Below are 18,776 nucleotides of genomic sequence, written 5' to 3' on the forward strand. Positions count from 1 at the left end.
CAAAAGTAGAGCTACCTTTCTACCCGGCAATCCCACCATGGGTGTCCACCCAAAAGAAAAGAAACTGTTCTATCCAAAAGACACCCACACTCGCAAGTCCAACGCAGCACAACTCACAATAGCAAAGACACGGATTCAATCCAAGCGCTCACCCACGGGCAACTGAATAAAGAAAATATGGCAAATGCATACCATGGGATACCCCTCAGCCATAAAAAAAGAGAATAAAACCATGTCTTTTGCAGCAACATGTTGGAGCTGGAGGCCATCATCACAAGTGAAACAACTCAGAAACAAAGTCAAACACCACATGTTCTCATGTAAAAGTCGGAGCTAAACCATGTGTGCACAGGGTGGTGGAGTAAGAGAGACTGGAGACTTGAAAAGGTGGGGAGGTGGGAGGAGGGCGAGAGACGAGAAATTACCTTTTGGGTACAATGGACACTATTTGAGTGACAGGTATACCAAAAGCCCAGACTTGGCCACTATATAATATATCCATGTAACAAAACTGCATCCGTACCCCCTAAATCTATAAAAATAAATACTTTTCTAAAAGAACTTTTAAAGACACCTGCTTTAAGCAAGTACAATTTAGTTAACTATGGAGCTTCAGCATACTCCTAATTATTACAATTCATGCTAATAGCAAAAATATACCTGATACATAGAGTGAGCCTGCATCTCTCCCTCTAAATGTTAGATCATGATACCATTTCCTTCAAAAGGAAAAATTTCGGCCAGGCACAGCAGCTCATGCCTGCAATCCCAGCACTTTAGGAGGCCGAGGTGGGCGGATCACTTGAGGTCAGGAGTTTGAGACCAGCCTGGCCAACATGGTGAAACCCCGTCTCTACTAAAAATACAAACATTAGCCAGGCGTGGCGGCAGGTGCCTGTAATCCCAGCTGCTCGGGAGGCTGAGGCACAAGAAACACCTGAACCCGAGAGGCAGCGCTTGCAGTGAGCCGAGATCACACCACCATACTCCAGTGATACAGCGAGACTCAAAAAAAAAAAAAAAGAAAGAAAAAAAAGAAAAAAATTTTCTCACATGCTTTATTCTAAATCCCATATTTTTCTATCAGCCCCTTTGCTTTATAAATATAGGCATTCATCGCATCTTCTGTCAACAACCAAAAGGGGGTTTGTTTGGGAAAGGGGTTGTGTATTAGTCTGTTTTCACGGTGCTGTGAAGAACTGCCTGAGACTGGGTAATTTAGAAAGGAAAGAGGTTTAACTCACAGTTCAGCGTGGCTGGGGAGGCCGCAGGAAACTTACAATCGTGGCAGAATGTGGAGGGACAGCAAGACACCTTCCTCACGCGGCAGCCGGAAGGAGAAATGCTGAGCCCAGGGGGAAGAGCCCCTTAAGAAACCATCAGATCTCGTGAGAACTCACTCACTATCGCGAGAGCAGCATAGTGGGAGCTGCCCCACGATCCAACCACTCCACCGGGTCTCTCCCTTGACTTGTGGGGCTTATGGGGATGACAATTCAAGATGAGATTTGGGTGGGGACACACAGCCAACCCATATCAGATTGTTATCATCTTTGCTTCAAAATTAAACTGTAAACTAAATTCCTCCTGTATTTGGCTTAACAGATTCCCATGTACCCTCCCCCATCAGGATCTGAAACATCTCAATTCCATCGAAATAATCCTCATGTTCCTTCCCAGTAAGTCACCAACCACCACACACACAGCTAGGCAACCATTAGTCTAATTCTTTTCAACCACCAATCCTTTTGCCTGTTTTAGAATCTCATAAGTGGAATCATCATACTATATGCATCCTTTGGTGCCTGTCAGCATTGTGTCTGCGAGAGTCACCCACAATATTACGTGTATCAGCAATTTATTCCTTTGTATTGTTAAATAGTATTCCATTTTGTATATATGTGTGCATATATACATATATTTTTTTGAGACAGAGTTTCCCTCTTGTTGCCCAGGCTGGAGTGCAATGGCACAATCTCAGCTCACTGCAACCTCCACCTCCTGGGTTCAAGTGATTCTCCTGCCTCAGCCTCCCGAGTAGCTGGGATTACAGGCGCGCACCACCACGCCCAGCTAATTCTTGTGTTTTTAGTAGAGACGGGGTTTCACCATGTTGGTCAGGCTGGTCTCGAACTCCTGACCTCAGGTGATCCTCCCACCTCAGCCTCCCAAAGTGCTGGAATTCCAGGTGTGAGCCACTGTGCCTGGTCTAAATAGTATTCTAGTATCTATATTAATATACACTATAGCTTTGTTTATCAGTTATTCTGTTGATGGATGGACATTTTGGTTCCTTTAGCATATGGCTATCAACAGAATGACCAGTCACTTTATTGTGTGCAAGCATTTTGGTGGACCTACATTTTCATTTCTCATAGATAAGTATCAAATTATATTTAACCTTAGCTTTAATCTGCATTTCCCTGATATCTAATGGTTTTGAACATCTTTTCATGCACTTATTTTCCATCCATGTATCTTCTTTTATGAACTGTCTGTTCAAGTCTTTTGCTCATTTTTAATAGGGTTGTTCTCACGGCTGTAACCCCAGCACTCTGGGAGGCTGAGGTGGGAGGATCGTTTGAACCCAGGAGTTCAAGACCAGCCTGGGCAACACAGAGAAACTCCATCTCTACAAAAATACAACAAAATTAGCCAGGCATGGTGGCACGTGCCTGTAGTCCCAGCTACTCAGGAGGCTGAGGATGGCGTGGGGCCAGGACGTGGAAGTTAATCCATAATTGCACCACTGTCTGGGTGACAGACGAGACCTTGTCTCAAAAAAAGAATGCTGGCCGGGCGTGGTGGCTCACACCTGTAATACCCACACTTTGGGAGGCCGAGGCAGACCAATCACGAGGTCAGGAGATCGGAGACCATCCTGGCTAACACGGTGAAACCCCATCTCTACTAAAAATATAAAAAATTAGCCGGGCGAGATGGCAGGTGCCCGTAGTCCCAGCTACTCAGGAGGCTGAGGCAGGAGAATGGCGTGAACCTGGGAGGCAGAGCTTGCAGTGAGCTGAGATCGCACCACTGCACTCCAGCCTAGGCGACAGAGCCAGACTCCAAATCAAAAAAAAGAAAAAGAAAAAGAAATGTTGACTTAAAGAGTTCTCTACATATTCTAGATACAAGTCCTTTGTCAGATGTGAGTATTTTCTCCCACTCTCTGACTTACGTTTTCTTAACGGAGTCTTTAAAGAACAGAGGTTTTTAAGAAAGAAACATCTAATAAAGCCTCAGGAGCAGCAGCCAGGAGGTCTCAGGCAGGAGCGAGGGGAGATGGTGGATCCCTGTGCTGTTACCCCTAGACCCAGGACTCACCCACCACAGGGAAGAATTGTGTGGGACACCTGCAGAGAAAGGCAGAAATGCTATGTGAATCTGCCTCAGGGCAGGATCAGTGCTGAGTACATGTTCCTATATAAGCAACGGTAGATAAAATAGAGGCATTCGCTGAACTGCGGTGAATCCAAAGTCAACAGGGCGGATCAGCATTCAAGACGGAGCTGCATCTCCGGGACATAATTACTTCCCAGTCATCACTACTTTAAAAACAGAAGCATCTCTCTAAGTTTTGTTTTTTCAGATAATTTATTGTTAAATGAAGACGTCACAAAGCGAAATGGAGTGGGGCAGGTGTCAAAGGTAAACTGAAAACGTTGTGTCTGCCAGACGCTGTTCTGCTTTCCTAAGGTTAGAAACAGTAAAAGTGTCAAATGAAAAGGTACTCGCTCAAATTGTTTTTTAAAAAGGTCTGTAATTTGCAAGGAAAACAACTTTTCACTAAAAATATCCTTATTACATGAAAGCCACTATTTAAGAGACGGAGAAAAAAGCTTTTTCATTAACAAATAAACAGCATCTCTCAGATACGCTGAGGGATGTTTGTTTTTAATCAGTGGTCTTAAAAATCACTGCTTCCACCCTGCAAACGAACATGAATCCACTGTGGATGGCGTCCTCTGACCCACCTGAAACGCTCTCTTTCTCTCCACACACTTCCTTTTCTGCAACGTTCAGCAAAGCAGGTTTGGAGAGAAAGAGGATTAGAAAGAACTACAGTTGGTTCCCTGGTGAATAACTTAACACAATAAAACCTGGTTTTCCATTTGCATTACACATTCACAATCGCTCACTCCTACTTACTTTACTGACATATTTCAGACTCTCTCCACACCTAGCATGATTTGCCTGAACTTAATACAGTCCCCATAAGACCCAAAAAAATCTCCTAAGGACGTCTGAGAACACAGCGGTGTTCAAAGGCCACGTCCTCCCACGCAACGCCCACGCCTGCCACGCAGCCAGTACTGTTTCCTGAGCTCATCCAAGCAAGTGTTTCCATGGGGCAGGGCAAGGCCTTGAGGATCCCGCTAACATAACTTAAAAGTTATTGGGAGGCCGAGGCGGGTGGATCACAAGGTCAGGCGTTCGAGACCAGCCTGACCAACATGGTGAAACCCCGTCTCTACTAAAAATACAAAACTTACCCAGGCGTGGTGGTGAGCGCCTGTAGTCCCAGCTACTCAGGAGGCTGAGGCGGGAGAATCCCTTGAACCCGAGAGGCAGAGGTTGCAGTACTCCGAGATCGTGCCACTGCACTCCAGCCTGGGCAACAGGGTGAGACTCCGTCTCAAAAAAAAAAAAAACAAACAAAAAAACATTGACCACTTAAATGACCACAGCATGAAATCAGACAGAAAATCCATTTTTATCAATACATGCTGCGTCACTTGCTCTTCCAAACACAGGAAGCATTTTTTGCTCTGCACGTGACTGAGGATACCATGGGTGCCAGGGTGCCCCCTCACTGGGTCCCAGCCGAGCTTCAGCCCGGCAAGCGCAGACCACGGGTGGACCCCAGGCTGTGTCCACAGGGTGCTCGCATTGGTTAGGGGCACCGCGGACGGACGCTGTGGTCTGCAGAGGACAACGTGGCTCTCCAGGCCTCCAGCGACTGCACACGACGGCAATTATCACCGCACCTGCTGCTGTGGCCCCGGGGCACCACGGAGCTCTCGCTTCTGCTTTCGGGACAGATGGAAGCCGTCCACAGAAACCCGGAGCCGCAGAGGAGCGGAGCTCACGGTGCCCGGTGACCCTCGGGCACTTGACATCATTTGGATGTATTCAAAGGAAATATCTAGTTTGTTCTTTCCAATCTTGGAAGAAAACAGTAAAACCATCTGCCACTTTCTTTACTCAGACACCACAGGGGTTGGCAGGAGGTCCCAAGAAGAAGGGGCTGGGGGAGGATGGGGTGGCGGGAGGCAGAGCCGAAGCCACCAGGCCCTGGGCCACCACCACTGCCCGGCCGGGCCAGCCGAATTCTCATGGTCCCTGGGAACACGGCAGTCGAATGCCACTTGCACCTGTGCGGTGGCTAAGAGGGACGTGCAGCCACAGCGGCCAGGCTTTGACATCGCTCCCTACTGTGAATGCACCTTGTCTGCTGTCGGCGGGTGGGCACACGGATTTCCTCGCCTTTTTTTCTGCCATATTTTTTAGAGATGGAGGCTCACTATGTTTCCAGACTGGTCTCGAATTCTTAGGCTCAAGAGATCCTCCTGCCTCAGTTTCCGAGTAGCTGGGACCACAGGCTCCAGCCACCGCGCCCGGCCTTCCTGGCTGTTTGAATTAGACTTAAGGCCCTAGCAAAATCCCTCTGCAATTCTGACGCCATCGAAATCCTAAGAATGAGTCAACCCCGGCCCCTCTCATGATGAACCAGGTCATCATGGGTGTCTGCCTCCTCCGGGCGGCCGCAGGTCTTAGCCAGGGCCACCGGTTCGTGTCCCAAGTGTCCACTCCCCTCGCGGACTCCCCAAAAAGTGTGTTTTCCAAGCATACTCTTAGAAAGCTGTTTCTCTCAAAAAAGGTCCTCCGGCTCCGTTTTGCCTTATGAAAAAATGGGAAAGTAATTCTGAAAATATTCCAAAAGGCCAAAACACCTGTCCCAGACTCACGGAAGCCTGCGGACGGTCAGCACACGCCAAGGGTTCGAGGCGTTTTCTCAGAGCCTGTGCTTGGAACTGATGGCGAGGAAGTAATCGGGGCCAAAGCCACACCTGGCGGCCCCGGCCTGGCCTTCCCAGAGCGGCAACACGAACCTTTTTTTTTTTTTAAGGCATCTTACATTGTGGTTTGGGATTTTTTTTTTTTTTTTTTTTTTTTGATATCATGAAAAAAGATTTAGAGAATTACAAGAGTTTAGGTTAACAGGAAACATAAACGGAGATGGAAATTTAAAAACAAAGGAACGGAACTCAACCCCCCACAGCTCCAACCCACGCAGGTGTCCCCGTTTACTGAATTAGCACCACTTTTGCACGGTGAAGGCACCCGTGGCTGAAATTTCTAAAATCTCACTTTTTCCACCCTCTTCTTCGGACAAACTGGCCATGGAGGGAGAGCTCTCCTCCTCCCTCCCTACCCCAGATGGTTGCTGCTTTCCTGCGGTCCCGGTGGTCTTTTTGTTGCCTCACCTGATTGAGGCTTTGGGGAAACACAGCAGCAAACCAGGACATATACTCCCTCTAAAAACAGCTTAAACATCACAACACAAAGATCTCAATAATTATGAGAGGCAGTGATTTTTTTTTTTTTTTCTCTTCCCCCGGCCGGGCTTGGAGGTCTCTCTAGGTTAGACTCCTCTGGGGCTGGAATGACATGAAGGGTAAGGTCGCCCGGCTTGGCCAGGGCAGTCGGGGGCAGGACAGCGGAGCAGCCGGTCCGACCCCGGCCCAGCCGAGTCAGCGGTCGTCGGAGAGGTCGTCGCCGCCCAGGAGCTCCGTGGCTTCGAGCTCCACGCTGGACAGAAACCTCCGCGTCGTCTTGCGGCAGTTGTAGTCCAGGGTGGTGGTGTAGACGGTCTTGGGGTACTTGGGGTAGACGATGGTGGTGCTGAGGAAGCGCGTGGGCCTGTGGCGCGGCTCGAAGCGCACCTCGGCCTTGTAGCTGCGCCAGGTGCCGTTGGGGATGCAGGTGACCGTCTGGCTGCAGGAGGCCACCGCCAGGCCCAGGGGCAGGTGCACGTCGTCGATGAAGTGCCGCTCGGAGTCGTACTTGACAGAGGAGGTGTACCTGCGCGGGAGACATAAGGCCGCGTGAAGCCGCTCCTCTGAGCCAGGGGCTTGGGGTCCCCACCGTGACTGAGTCATTTGTGGGGCGCACATGTAGAAATAGGGTCACAGAGTCCGCAGAGTACTTACTATGTGCCAGGTACCCTTCTAAGTACTTTACTTACGGGATCCAACTTAATTTCCCCAACAACCCTGAGAGGACACCGAGGTGCAGAGGTGAAGGTCACAACGCCGCTGAATAGCAGAGCTGGGATTTAAACACAGGGGTGCAGGATTCCTAAGCTTATCCCGCATCACTGGTAGCCACTGCAGGCAGCAGCCCCTGGATCCCGCTCCCACTCGTGTGAGCTTAAGACCTTAGCCAAGTTACTTCACTCTTCCGAGCCTCCGTTTCCTTTTTTTTTTTTTTTTTTTTTTTTTTTTTTTGAGATGGAGTGTCTCTCTGTCACCCAGGCTGGAGTGCAGTGGTGCAATTTCGGCTCACTGCAAGCTCCGCCTCCCGGGTTCAAGCGATTCTCCTGCCTCAGCCTCCCGAGTAGCTGGGATTACAGGCGCCCACCACCACGCCCGGGTAATTTTTGTGTTTTTAGTAGAGACAGGGTTTCACCATGTTGGCCAGGCTGGTCTCGAACTCCCAACCTCAGGTGATCTGCCTGCTTCAGCCTCCCAAAACGCTGGGATTATAGACATGAACCACTGCATCCGGCCTCTTATTTTTTTTTTTTTAAACATATCTTTTATTCTTTGTAAAGATGAGGACTTCCTGTATTGCCCAGGCTGGTCCTAACCTCCTGGGCTCAAGCGATCCTCCTGCCTTGGCCTCCCAGAGTGCTGGGATTACAGGCATGAGCCACCGCGCCCACCCTGTCAGCTAGTTAATGAGAGGACAAAGGAACCCAGAATGCTGGTTCTGAAAGTTTGGCTATACCAAATATTAACACTTTGTTCACCTTGGCATTTGGTTTGGGGACCCTCCCCAAACACAGGTGTCTGACCTTACCAATGAAAGCCAATTATCATCTTGATTTCCATAAGATAAATTAGCATCTATGTTCCTCAGGCACTTAATTTTTTCAAGTCTTTCTTTTAATTTTGGAAGTGATTTTCTTCTCTTTTTTCTTTTTTTTTTTTTTTTTGGAGATGGAGTCTCACTTTGTCGCTCAGTCTGGAGTGGTGCAGGGGTGTGATCTCAGCTCACTGCAGCCTCCACCTCCCAGGCCCAAGCGATCCTCCCACCTCAGGCTCCTGAGTTGCTGGGACCACAGGCGTGCATCACCATTCCCAGATAAGTTTTGTATTTTTTGTAGAGACAGGGTTTCACTGTTGTTGCCCAGGCTGGTCTCGAACTCCTGGGCTCCAGCCATCCTCCTGCTTCAGTCCCCCAGAATGCTGGACTCTAGGTGTGAGCCACTGTGCCTGGCCCAGAAGTTAGTTTTCTTATAGAAGCAAAAGCTTTAATGCATTTTACTGAATTCTTATAGCTTTGTAGATACTGAAAAGTGTATGAGTGTCACATGCAGACACATCTAACAGCACTGCCTCCAACCAGCCCTACCCACTGGTCAGGTGAGTAAGAATCAGTATTCTTTTCTGTGAGTGGAATGGAAATCTCGTCTCTCCTCCGCAGGCAAGCAGTTAAGAGGCTGGTGGGAGTCATGGCCCCATTTTGCTCAAAACACAAGCTCCACAGGAACAAAAGGCTGAACTGCTCACCTCCCAACTGATGAACCTCGCCTTTGTTCCATGTCAAAGGGCCTTTGTGTGGATGCAGCGGAAACTCCAGCTCTCAAACCACCAGGTACCAAAAGTAAAACTCCTTTCTCTAAAAAGACCTATCTTTACCTGAGTCAGTCAGTGCATCTTTGCCCCCGGCTAATGCTGGATGAGATAATCCCCAGAGGAAGGCCAGTGCTTAGCTAGTGAATTATACTCTGAGACAAGGTTAAAGGACCTCAGAGCGGGGGTTGGCAGGCAAGGGAGTAGGGGGCAGCAGCTTCTGGAAAGAAGAATTAATATTTGACAAAATTGTAACCCTCTGACGGCCATGATTCATGAAGTGCAAAAAGAAAATGCAGAACTTTATACAAATCACGATCTCATTTTCATTTTGATGTTAAAAGCATGCCTATATATTTAACGGGTTAGAATGCAGAAACAGAAAGAGGACCCACCAAACTATTAATCATCTTTGTCACATTTTTGCAATTAACTAATTTTTTATAACAACAAGCATGAATATCTGGAATAAAAAATAAAAATTGTAAAAAAAAAAAAAAAAAAAAAAAGAATAAAATTGGGGCCTGCTGTATTTACCTTACTTCCTTTGGTGGTAAGGGGTCAAACTCCACTCCTTCGCCAAAGGACAGGGGACACAGCCTCAGCACACAGCCGGGAGTCAGGGGGAGACACGCTGGACTCTTCAAGGACAGAGAAGAATGCAGTCAGAGCTCTTATGGGCCATTTCTTTTTTTTTTTTTTTTTTGAGACGGAGTCTCGCTCTGTCGCCCAGGCTGGAGTGCGGTGGCACAATCTCAGCTAAATGCAACCTCTGCCTCCCAGGTTCAAGCAATTCTCCTGCCTCAGCCTCCTGAGTAGCTGGAATTACAGCCATGTGCCACCATGCTTGGTCAATTGTTTTGTATTTTTAGTACAGACGGGGTTTCATCATGTTGGCCAGGCTGGTCTCGAACTCCTGACCTCAGATGATCCGCCCGCCTCAGCCTCCCAAAATGCTGGGATTATAGGAATGAGCCACTGCGCCCAGCCCCCACAGGCCATTTCTAAGCATCGCCCATAGAAGGCTGTGGCTCTGAGCCTCCAGCTGATGGGCCCAACTGGGATCTGTGTCCCCGGTGCTGGGCACACCAGAGAAACGCTGGACGGGGAGCCGAGAGGTCTGGGTTCAAATCCCAGGTTGACCACGACTGTGCCGTGTGCCCTCAGAGGAGTCACATCACATGCCCTGTGACCTTATCAGCACAGCAAGGCGGACGCCCCCTTTCACTGCTAAGGTTGTGTGAACAGCTGCAAAGAGGAAACGAACGTGAGCCAGACCGCTACCCCTCGCCTTGTGGTGAGAAACTTTGGTGAGCAGAGGCTCACCTCACCCGAATCCTCCATTCTGTAGCACTCCCTCTGTCATTGTCTCAGCAAGACTCTAGGAAAGGTAAAAAAATATATATATATATGCTACCAGGGAATTTTTTGTTTTTTAACTAAAGATTCAATCTGGCCAAGCACCATGGCTCACACCTGTAATCCCAGTATTTTGGGAGGTGGAGGTAGGAGGATCCCTCGAGCCCAGGAGTTTGAGACCAGCCTGGACAACATGGCAAGACCCCATCTCCACAAAAAATACAATTAGTTGGGCGTGGTGGTACGCGCCTATAGTCTCAGCTACTCAGGAGGCTTAGGTGGGAGGATGGCTTGAGCCCAGAAGGTCAAGGCTGCAGTGAGCTGAGATCACCACTACACTCCAGTCTGGGCAACAGAGCGGGCAGAGCAGGAGACTCTGTCTTTAAAGAAAAAACTTTCATTGGTAAGATGGACACCAGGCCGGGCACAATGGCTCACACCTGTAATCCCAGCACTTTGGGAAGCCAAGGCAGGTGGATCACCCAAGGTCAGGAGTTCGACACCAGCCTGGCCAACAAGGTGAAACCCCATCTCTACTAAAAATACAAAAATGAGCCAGGCGTGGTGCTGTGTGCCTGAAGTCCCAGCTACTGGGGAGACTGAGGCAAGAGAATCGCTTGAACCCAGGAGACAGAGGTTGCAGTGAGCCGAGATCGTGCCACTGCACTCCAGCCTGGGAGACAGAGTAGGACTCCGTGTGAAAAAAAAAAAAAAAAAAGAGACAGGTGGACACCAAATGTTCTCCGTCACCCTCCACTATCCAGAGTACTCAGTGAACCAGAGCACAGCAGTACTTCCACCCCGCCAATGCATGGGATGTTCTGATTATCCAAGAAGGCTCACTAGAAGGCAGTTGCATACTAGACAGAGGTAAGAGGCCCTGGGCATGCGGGTGGAGTGCGGCAGCAGAAACGCTGATGTGGTGTGTGTGTCCAGCCTGCGGCCAGGGCAGGTGGACGACAAGGCCAGATGGTGCCAGAGGGGAGGACACTGAAGGCCAAGTTGAAGCCAGCCCCGCCTTGGGATGGTGCTAGTTTTCACCCAATTTGCAGGATCAGGGCGTCTGTGTTAAGCGTGCAAAGATAAACACAGTGTGGAGTCTGAACTCAGAAGCCCTTTATGTTCCCTGGTTTACTTGGGATCTATCATTTTCTTTGCCTAATTTGAGAGAAGGATGTACATTTGCGCCAGGGCGTGGAGTTAGCGGCCCCACCCCCACATCTCCCAGGATGGAGAAGGAGGCAAACGTTTCTATCATGAGACCAGGACACGGTGTGTCAAGTGGGGGCATGGGGTGGAAATGCGAAAGCCAAAGGGGACCAGGATGGAACACAGAGGGTCCTGAGGGTCCTGGTCCGGGACCTGGGTGGAGGCTTAGCAAGGCCAGGATGGAGACACAGAGGGACCTGGGGGTCCAGGTCCTGGACCTTGGTGGAGGTTTAGCAAGGCCAGGCTAGAGGAGGGGGTTGGGTGGGAGCCAAGGTCAGTGAATTGTGTGTGTGTGTGTTGGTGGGGGGCAGGGGGGTAGGGTACATAAGGTGCGGGCGCTGGCCTCTGCAAACAGCTCCCAAATAGTGACAGTGGGCCCTGCTCTGCCCCCCGTTCTCTGGCTGCCAGACCCTGCCCAACAGAAGGGGGCACCTCCCAGGTGTCCCCATGAGAAGGCTGGTGATCTCTGAACCCCCCATCGCCTTCTTCCAGGCATCTACAGGAGCACTCGGTTCTGTGCCTTCTCTGCTCTTCCATCCCCGCCCACCCGACAGACCCTCCCTGAGCACGGCCCTTGCTCCAGGCTGAGGCTGGGGTGATGTGGGGCAGCAGAGGTTATAACAGACACATGAATGAAGGGCCACTGGAACGGGGATGTAGCCGCGGGCTCTGGCCCCTGGGAAGCACCAAGGAGGCCTCCCAGAGGAGGTGACGTGAGCTGGGCGTTGAGGGGCCAGCAGGACACCTCCTGGGAGAGGTAAGAGGCCCTGGGCATGCGGGTGGAGGGCGGCAGCAGAAACGCTGGTGTGGTGTGTGTGTCCGGCCTGCGGCCAGGGCAGGTGGACAGCAAGGCCAGATGGGGCCAGAGGGGAGGGCACTGAAGGCCAAGTTGGAGCCAGCCCCGCCTTGGGATGGCAATGAGGAAACTGCCCTGATGCCCACCGGGAGACAGGGTGGGAGGGGCGAGACCACCAGCACCACCGGGGCTCCCGTGGGGATCCCTAGGGACAGCAGCGGCCGCCGCCGACTTCACCCGGGGGAGGGGGCTGGATGTCCCCATCCCCGGGGGGCGGGGCCGGGCTGCAGCCCCACTTCCAGCTTTTCTGAGGCCGCGGGCAGGATGTGGCTTCCGCAGACTTCTAAGTAAAGGCAGCAAACACCAACATCTGAGCGACTCCCAAGGCAAAAGATTAGGTGGAGTTTTTTCTTTAAATGAACATTTTAAAGTAAAGTAAACGGATCACTCTGTCGAAGTTTCCACCCACCTAAAGGCCTCCCAGCCGTTTTGTGCGGGACCCGGTTCCCCGTGTTCAGGCCAAGAGGGGCCCCGGGAGGCCGCAGGCTGGGCAGGACCTTCTCTAAAGGTCGGGAAGGCTCTGGCCCCTTTGCTCTGGGATGCGGAGCCCGGGGCACACCCGCTCCCGGGCCGGCTGGGAGGAGGCGAGCAGCCCCGTGGGAGCCCAAAGCCGCGGGGTGTCGGGCCGGAGTCCGGGGGGCCCGGGGTTCCCTCCAGGCGCCCCCCGCCCGGCGAAGGCAGGAATGTGGCCGAGCCGCAGCCTGGCAGCCCCGGGGGCCGCCACCCCGAAGGGAGGAGACGGCGGCTCGCCGCTCCCGGGGCTCCCGCGCCTCCCAGGCGATGACAATTTTCCAGCCACCGGCTCCAGCTGGCCAGGCTCGCGGCGCTCCCGCCCCGGGCTCCCGGCGATGGCCGCCCCGTCCCGACACCGCGCCCGGGGGGCGGCAGCCGCTGCGCTCGGAGGGAGGGAGCCCGCGCGGGGCCACTCACCTGAGCCGCGGGGGTCGCCGCCGCGTCCGGCTCCAGCGCCCCCGGTGCCGGCGCGCGCTCCCCGCCGCCTCCGCCGCCCCCGGCCGCCGCGAGTCCCCAGTGGCTGGGGCTGGGGCTGGGGGGCAGCCCCGAGTCCGGGCTGTCCAGGGCGCCGTCCCCCTTCTTCTTCGCGTCCACGAGCTCGGGCACATCCTGCAGGCTCAGCCGGCCCACCATGGCGGCACGCAAGGGGGCCCCAGGCACCGGCGCCGGGGTCGCGGGACAGCGAGGGTCGCAGACGCGGGCCGGGGCCGCTGCCCTCCCGGCCGCCCTCCCTGCCCCGCCGCCCGCGCGCCTCCGGGGTCTCGCAGCTGCCGGCCCCGCCCCGCCTCCGGCCCCGCCCCGCCTCCGGCCCCGCCCCCGCCCGGCAGGCCCCGCCCTCTGGCTCCCGGCCCCGGCATAGGCCCCGCCCCGCCTCCGCCCACGCCCACGCCACGCCCCCACACGACAGGCCCCGCCCTCTGGCTCCCGGCCCCGCCCCCAGAGGCCGATCCCCGCGCTGGGGACACCGAGCGCTAAAGCCCCCAGCCCAGGCCGGGCGCGGTGGCTCAAGCCTGTAATCCCAACACTTTGGGAGGCAGAGACGGGCGGATCACGAGGTCAGGAGATCGAGACCATCCTGGCTAACACGGTGAAACCCCGTCTCTACTGAAAATACGAAAAACTAGCCGGGCGAGGTGGCGGGCGCCTGTAGTCCCAGCTACTCGGGAGGCTGAGGCCGGAGAATGGCGGGAACCCGGGAGGCGGAGCTTGCAGTGAGCTGAGATCCGGCCACTGCACTCCAGCCTGGGCGACAGAGCGAGACTCCGTCTCAAAAAAAAAACAACAAAAAAAAAAGCCCCCAGCCCAGTCTGGCCCCCGGCGCGCTACAGGTGGACGCGGGGACCCGCTTGCGCTGGAGCTCTGGGGGCGCGTTGACCCCTCGCCCTGTCCCAGCGGGACCGGGGAGGCGCTAACAGCTTCCGACCTGGCGGCCGGGGGAGCCAGACGGAGCAGGATCCCATCCCGCAGAGGCCTGGGGAACCGGGCGAAGCCAGCGAGCAAACAACTGGAAATTATTAATAGCTAATGCGCTTCGTATGGCCGCAGCCGCCTGTTGGCCCAGGAAGGCGGGCTCTGGCGCTCCTGCCCGTCCCGGAGGAAAGGCTTGTCTTCAGGGGCTCCGCAGGCGCGGGTCACCCCGGTGCTCGGCTGGACAGGCCGTGGCCACACAGGACACGCAGCGCAGAGACCTGCGGCTGGCGCAGACTCGTGGACAAGCTCAGCAGGTTGACCGCGAGCTGCCTCTAGGGCCGCCGGCCGCCCAGTGGGGACCGCAGGTTTTCCCTCCCAGGGGCTAACCGCGCTGCCCGCCCCACCCCCGGGAGAATCCCTTCTGAGAAACAGACAGCACTTCTCCCCAGCCCTTCGGCTTGACAACGAACGAAGCCTTATCCTGAGTGGGAACCCGTCTCCGTAGCTGCGGGGTGTAGGACTGGGCTGTTCCCAAATCCAGTCCCTTTTCTCACAGGTCTCCGAGGTCAGCAGAAACTGTGGGGAGTCCCCGCTCCACCAGCAGGCCTCCCCTGGGGGTTCCGATGGGTGTTCAGAGGAGGGCCTGGAGCTGGAACCTCACCCAGACCTACAGGACAGCTCAGAAGAGGAGTCACACCCTGCACGTCCCTGGCTGAGACAGTGGCAGCCCAGTCCACATCCTTGCAAAGATCAAGGATATTTGTCCTGCTTGGGACAGATCTGTTAAACTCAGAAACTCAGAGCAGGTAGATCTTAGAGACCCGCTGGCCAAGTTCCCTCCACTTACGTCCCTTACCTGTCATTTTCATGTAAGGAAACAGAGAGCGATTTCACTTGCCCTAAGTCACACAGCTGATCCGAGACAGCTTGCTGCAAACAGAAAGCCAGCATCATCCCTCCACAGAAGGTAAATCCTGGCACACACCTGTGTGCTGGGAGGTGGTTCATTCATTCAGGGTCTGCGGGAATAAATGACAAAATCCACAGGGCACAGTCCTGGCCAAATGGGCAGTGCGAGTGTTACCAGGAAGGGGTCGTGATCCAGACCCCCAGAGAGCATTCTTGGATCCCGCGCAAGAAAGAATTCAGGGCGAGTCCATAGAGTGAAAGCAAGTTTATTAGGAAAGTAAAAGAACAAAAGAATGGCTATTCCCTAGAGCAACCCCTACGGCGGCTGGTTGCCCATTTTTATGGTTATTTCTTGAGGATATGCTAAATAAGGGGTGGGCTATTCATGCCTCTCGTTTTTAGACCATCTAGGGTAACTTCCTGACGTCGCCATGGCATTTGCAAACTCTCACGGAGCTGGTGGGAGTGTAGCAGTGAGGACGACCAGAGGCCACTCTTGTGGCCATCTTGGTGTTGGTGGGTTTCGGCCGGTTTCTTTACTGCGGACTGTTTTATCAGCAAGGTCTTTATGATCTGTATCTTGTGCCGACCTCCTATCTCATCCTGTGACTTAGGATGCCTTAACCGTCTGGGAAGGCAGCCCAGTAGATCTCAGCCTCATTTTACCCAGCTCCTTTTCAAGATGGAGTCACTCCGGTTCACAGGCCTCTGAGGCAAGGACGCAGCTGTACCTCCTACCCCTTTGGATCCCACCATCTGCACAGCCAGGTGGCATCACAGGAGGAATCTCAGTGCTTTCTGGGGTTGTAGAAAGACGGTTTGTTGGTAGTGGGAGACCTGGACTCACTGGAGGGAATTTGCCTGCCAAGCATGAAAACCTGGTTAGACTGGGAAAGGTGTCCGGGAAGACGGCGGGCCTGAGGTTGTCCTCTGGGTTCAGGAAGCCAGATCTACTAAAAGGGCTTGCCAAGGTGCCACTCTGGCACTGAGGAGAGGTTCCTGTCACCCAGCATGGCCTCCTTTTTTTTGAGATGGAGTCTCGCTCTGTCGCCCAGGCTGGAGTGCAGTGGCATGATCTCGGCTCACTGCAAGCTCCGCCCCTCGGGTTCACGCCATTCTCCTGCCTCAGCTTCCCGAGTAGCTAGGATTACAGGCGCCAGCCACCATGCCCAGCTAAGTTTTTTGTTTTTTGTATTTTTAGTAGAGACGGGGTTTCACCGTGTTAGCCAGGATGGTCTTGATCTCCTGACCTCGTGATCCACCTGCCTCGGCCTCCCAAAGTGCTGGGATTACAGGCGTGAGCCACCGCACCCGGACTTTTTTTTTTTTAAGACAGAGTCACAGTCTGTCACCCAGGCTGGAGTGCAGCGGTGCGATCTCGGCTCACTGCACCTCTGCCTCCTTAAATCTGGGTTGAACTCCTGGGTTCAAGCGATTCTTCTGCCTCAGCCTCCCCAGTAGCTGGGACTAGAGGCATGTACCACCACACCTGGCTATTTTGTATTTTTTGTAGAAACGAGGTTTTGCCATGTTTGTCAGGCTGGTCTCGAACTCCTGACCTCAAGCGATCTACCCCTCTCCCCCCTTGGCCTCCCAAAGTGTTGGGATTACAGGAGTGAGCCACCGCTCCCAGCCTTCCTTCTTTACAGATATGCTGACACATACAAGAAATCAGAAGGGCTTGGAGAGAATCCAGCCCCAGGACTGACACTGATGGAGAAGCTGAGGTGGAGACCGGGGTCCCATAAGCAGATTCCCCCAAACCGTTCAGCCACCACCCCACCAATAAGCTGCACCAAACACTGACACCCCTCATGGCTCCCACAGTTCTGTTCAGACAATCAAAATACGCTGAGGAGGGGACTGGGCCCGGTGGCTCACGCCTGTCGTCCCAGCACTTTGGGAGGCTGAGGCAGGTGGATCACCTGAGGTCTGGAGTTTGAGACCGGCCTGGCCAACATGGTGAAACCCCGTCTCTACTAAAAATACAAAAATTAGCTGGGCGTGGTGGCAGGTGCCTGTAATCCCAGCTACTCAGGAGGCTGAGGCAGGAGAGTCGCTTGAACCTGGGAGGTGGAGGTTGCCGTGAGCCAAGGTCACGCCCCTGTCTTTAAAGAGCTCAAAGAGAAGCCTAAGCCAACTGGAAGCGACATGAGGGGAACCCAGAGAGCACCCGTGGCCTGGCCGAGCCATCTTCTTGAACTCCTCGTATTCCAACCTGCCTGAGAGTCCTTCTGGGTGGGAGAGAAGGCGATTTTCTTTGTGCTTACATAAGAGCCATGTGGCTCAGCCCCTGGAATAAGGAGTGTTTCCATAGTCCTGAGCAGTGAGTCTACACAGCTAATCTGCTTTGGACTTTCGGAAGGGCCTCGCTACTGGGCCCATCGTCATCCTGCGTCTTATCTAGATGTTTTCCAAAGGACATTGCTTAAAGAAACTCAAATCAAATCCTGGGAAAGGCAGCCCATTCTACCTTTACCAGCTCTGAAGACAGGCCTGCTTTTGAATAACAGCTGGGATATACCTAGAAATCAGGGGCAAGTCAGACAAAACAAGCAGGCCCCAGGAGACCAGGGGCTTGCGCAAGACAGGTCTCTTCTCAAAGCTGTCCTTCCAGAGCGGGGCCCTCAGCCCTCCGCCTGGGTCATGGAGATGCGGTGTCCTCAGAGGACTTGGCTTCTGGCCTGAGGCCTCTCCCGGCAGGGTCTGAAAAACAAAAGCTGCCTCACCATGAATGCCAGTCCTGCGTTTTTGTTTTTTTCTGCACTAAATTAAGCCACTGCCCGAATGGGAGTTAAGTCAGACAGGAAGAGGGCAGAACCCCCACACCGCTGCTGTGTACTGATTCGGAACAGCTTGTTGTCAGTAAGCCCCGCCAGACAGTGAATTAAACACACCCTGGGCCCCACATGCTGGCTGCTGCCCTGTGCCCGACACCTTCCCGCTCCCAGTCCCCAGGTCTTGGGTTGTTCTGTGGCTCATGATGTGTGGATTTGCCTGCTGTTGAACCAGGTCTTCTCTTCCTTCAGACGCACCAGTCAACCCAAATGCTTTTTGAAAAATAGAACTTTACGGCCGGGCATGGTGGCTCAGGCCTGTCATCTCAGCACTTTGGGAAGTCGAGGGGCGGAGATTGCTTCATCCCAGGAGTTTGAGACCAGCCTGGGCAACATAGTGAGTCCCCAACTCTATACTTTTTTTTTTTTTTTTAATAGAGACAGGGTCTCTGTCACACAGGCTGGAGTGCAGTGGCACGATCATAGCTCATTGCAGCCTTGAACTAGGCTCAAGCAAGCCTCGCACTGCTGCCTCCTGAGTTGCTGGGACCACTGGAGTTCACCCCCCACCCACCCAGCTGTAAAGCTCTACTTTTATAATTTATGTTTATATTTTTATTGCTCTATTTTCATAATTTATAATTTTTTTTAAACATTTATTTCTATCTTTGTAGAGACAGGGTCTTACCGTCTTGCCCAGGCTGGTCTTGAACTCCTGGGCTCAAGCCATCCTCCCGCCTCGGCCTCCCAAAATGCCAGGATTACAGGTGTGAGCACCGCATCCAGCCATCTACAAAATTTTTGTTAAAATTAGCCTGGCATGGTGGCATGTAACTGTAGAGTCTCAGATTCTCAGGAGGATGAGCTCAGATTCTCAGG

At 53.2% G+C, this 18,776-nt stretch overlaps 1 protein-coding gene across 1 annotated transcript; it reads right to left on the reverse strand.

The window, feature by feature from the left end:
- Nucleotides 1–3,578: 3,578 nt before the first annotated feature.
- RFLNB (refilin B) lies at nucleotides 3,579–13,570 on the reverse strand. Its single transcript, XM_045375715.2, has 3 exons — nucleotides 13,219–13,570; nucleotides 9,402–9,505; nucleotides 3,579–7,089 (listed from the first exon to the last, which is right to left on the reverse strand). Exons 1-3 carry the CDS (start codon nucleotides 13,432–13,434, stop codon nucleotides 6,759–6,761), a joined length of 651 nt encoding a protein of 216 aa, XP_045231650.1. The 5' UTR covers nucleotides 13,435–13,570; the 3' UTR covers nucleotides 3,579–6,758.
- Between the last annotated feature and the right edge of the window lie 5,206 nt (nucleotides 13,571–18,776).

Source organism: Macaca fascicularis, chromosome 16, assembly GCF_037993035.2.
Source record: "Macaca fascicularis isolate 582-1 chromosome 16, T2T-MFA8v1.1".
In the NCBI taxonomy this organism is placed as follows: Eukaryota; Metazoa; Chordata; class Mammalia; order Primates; family Cercopithecidae; genus Macaca; species Macaca fascicularis.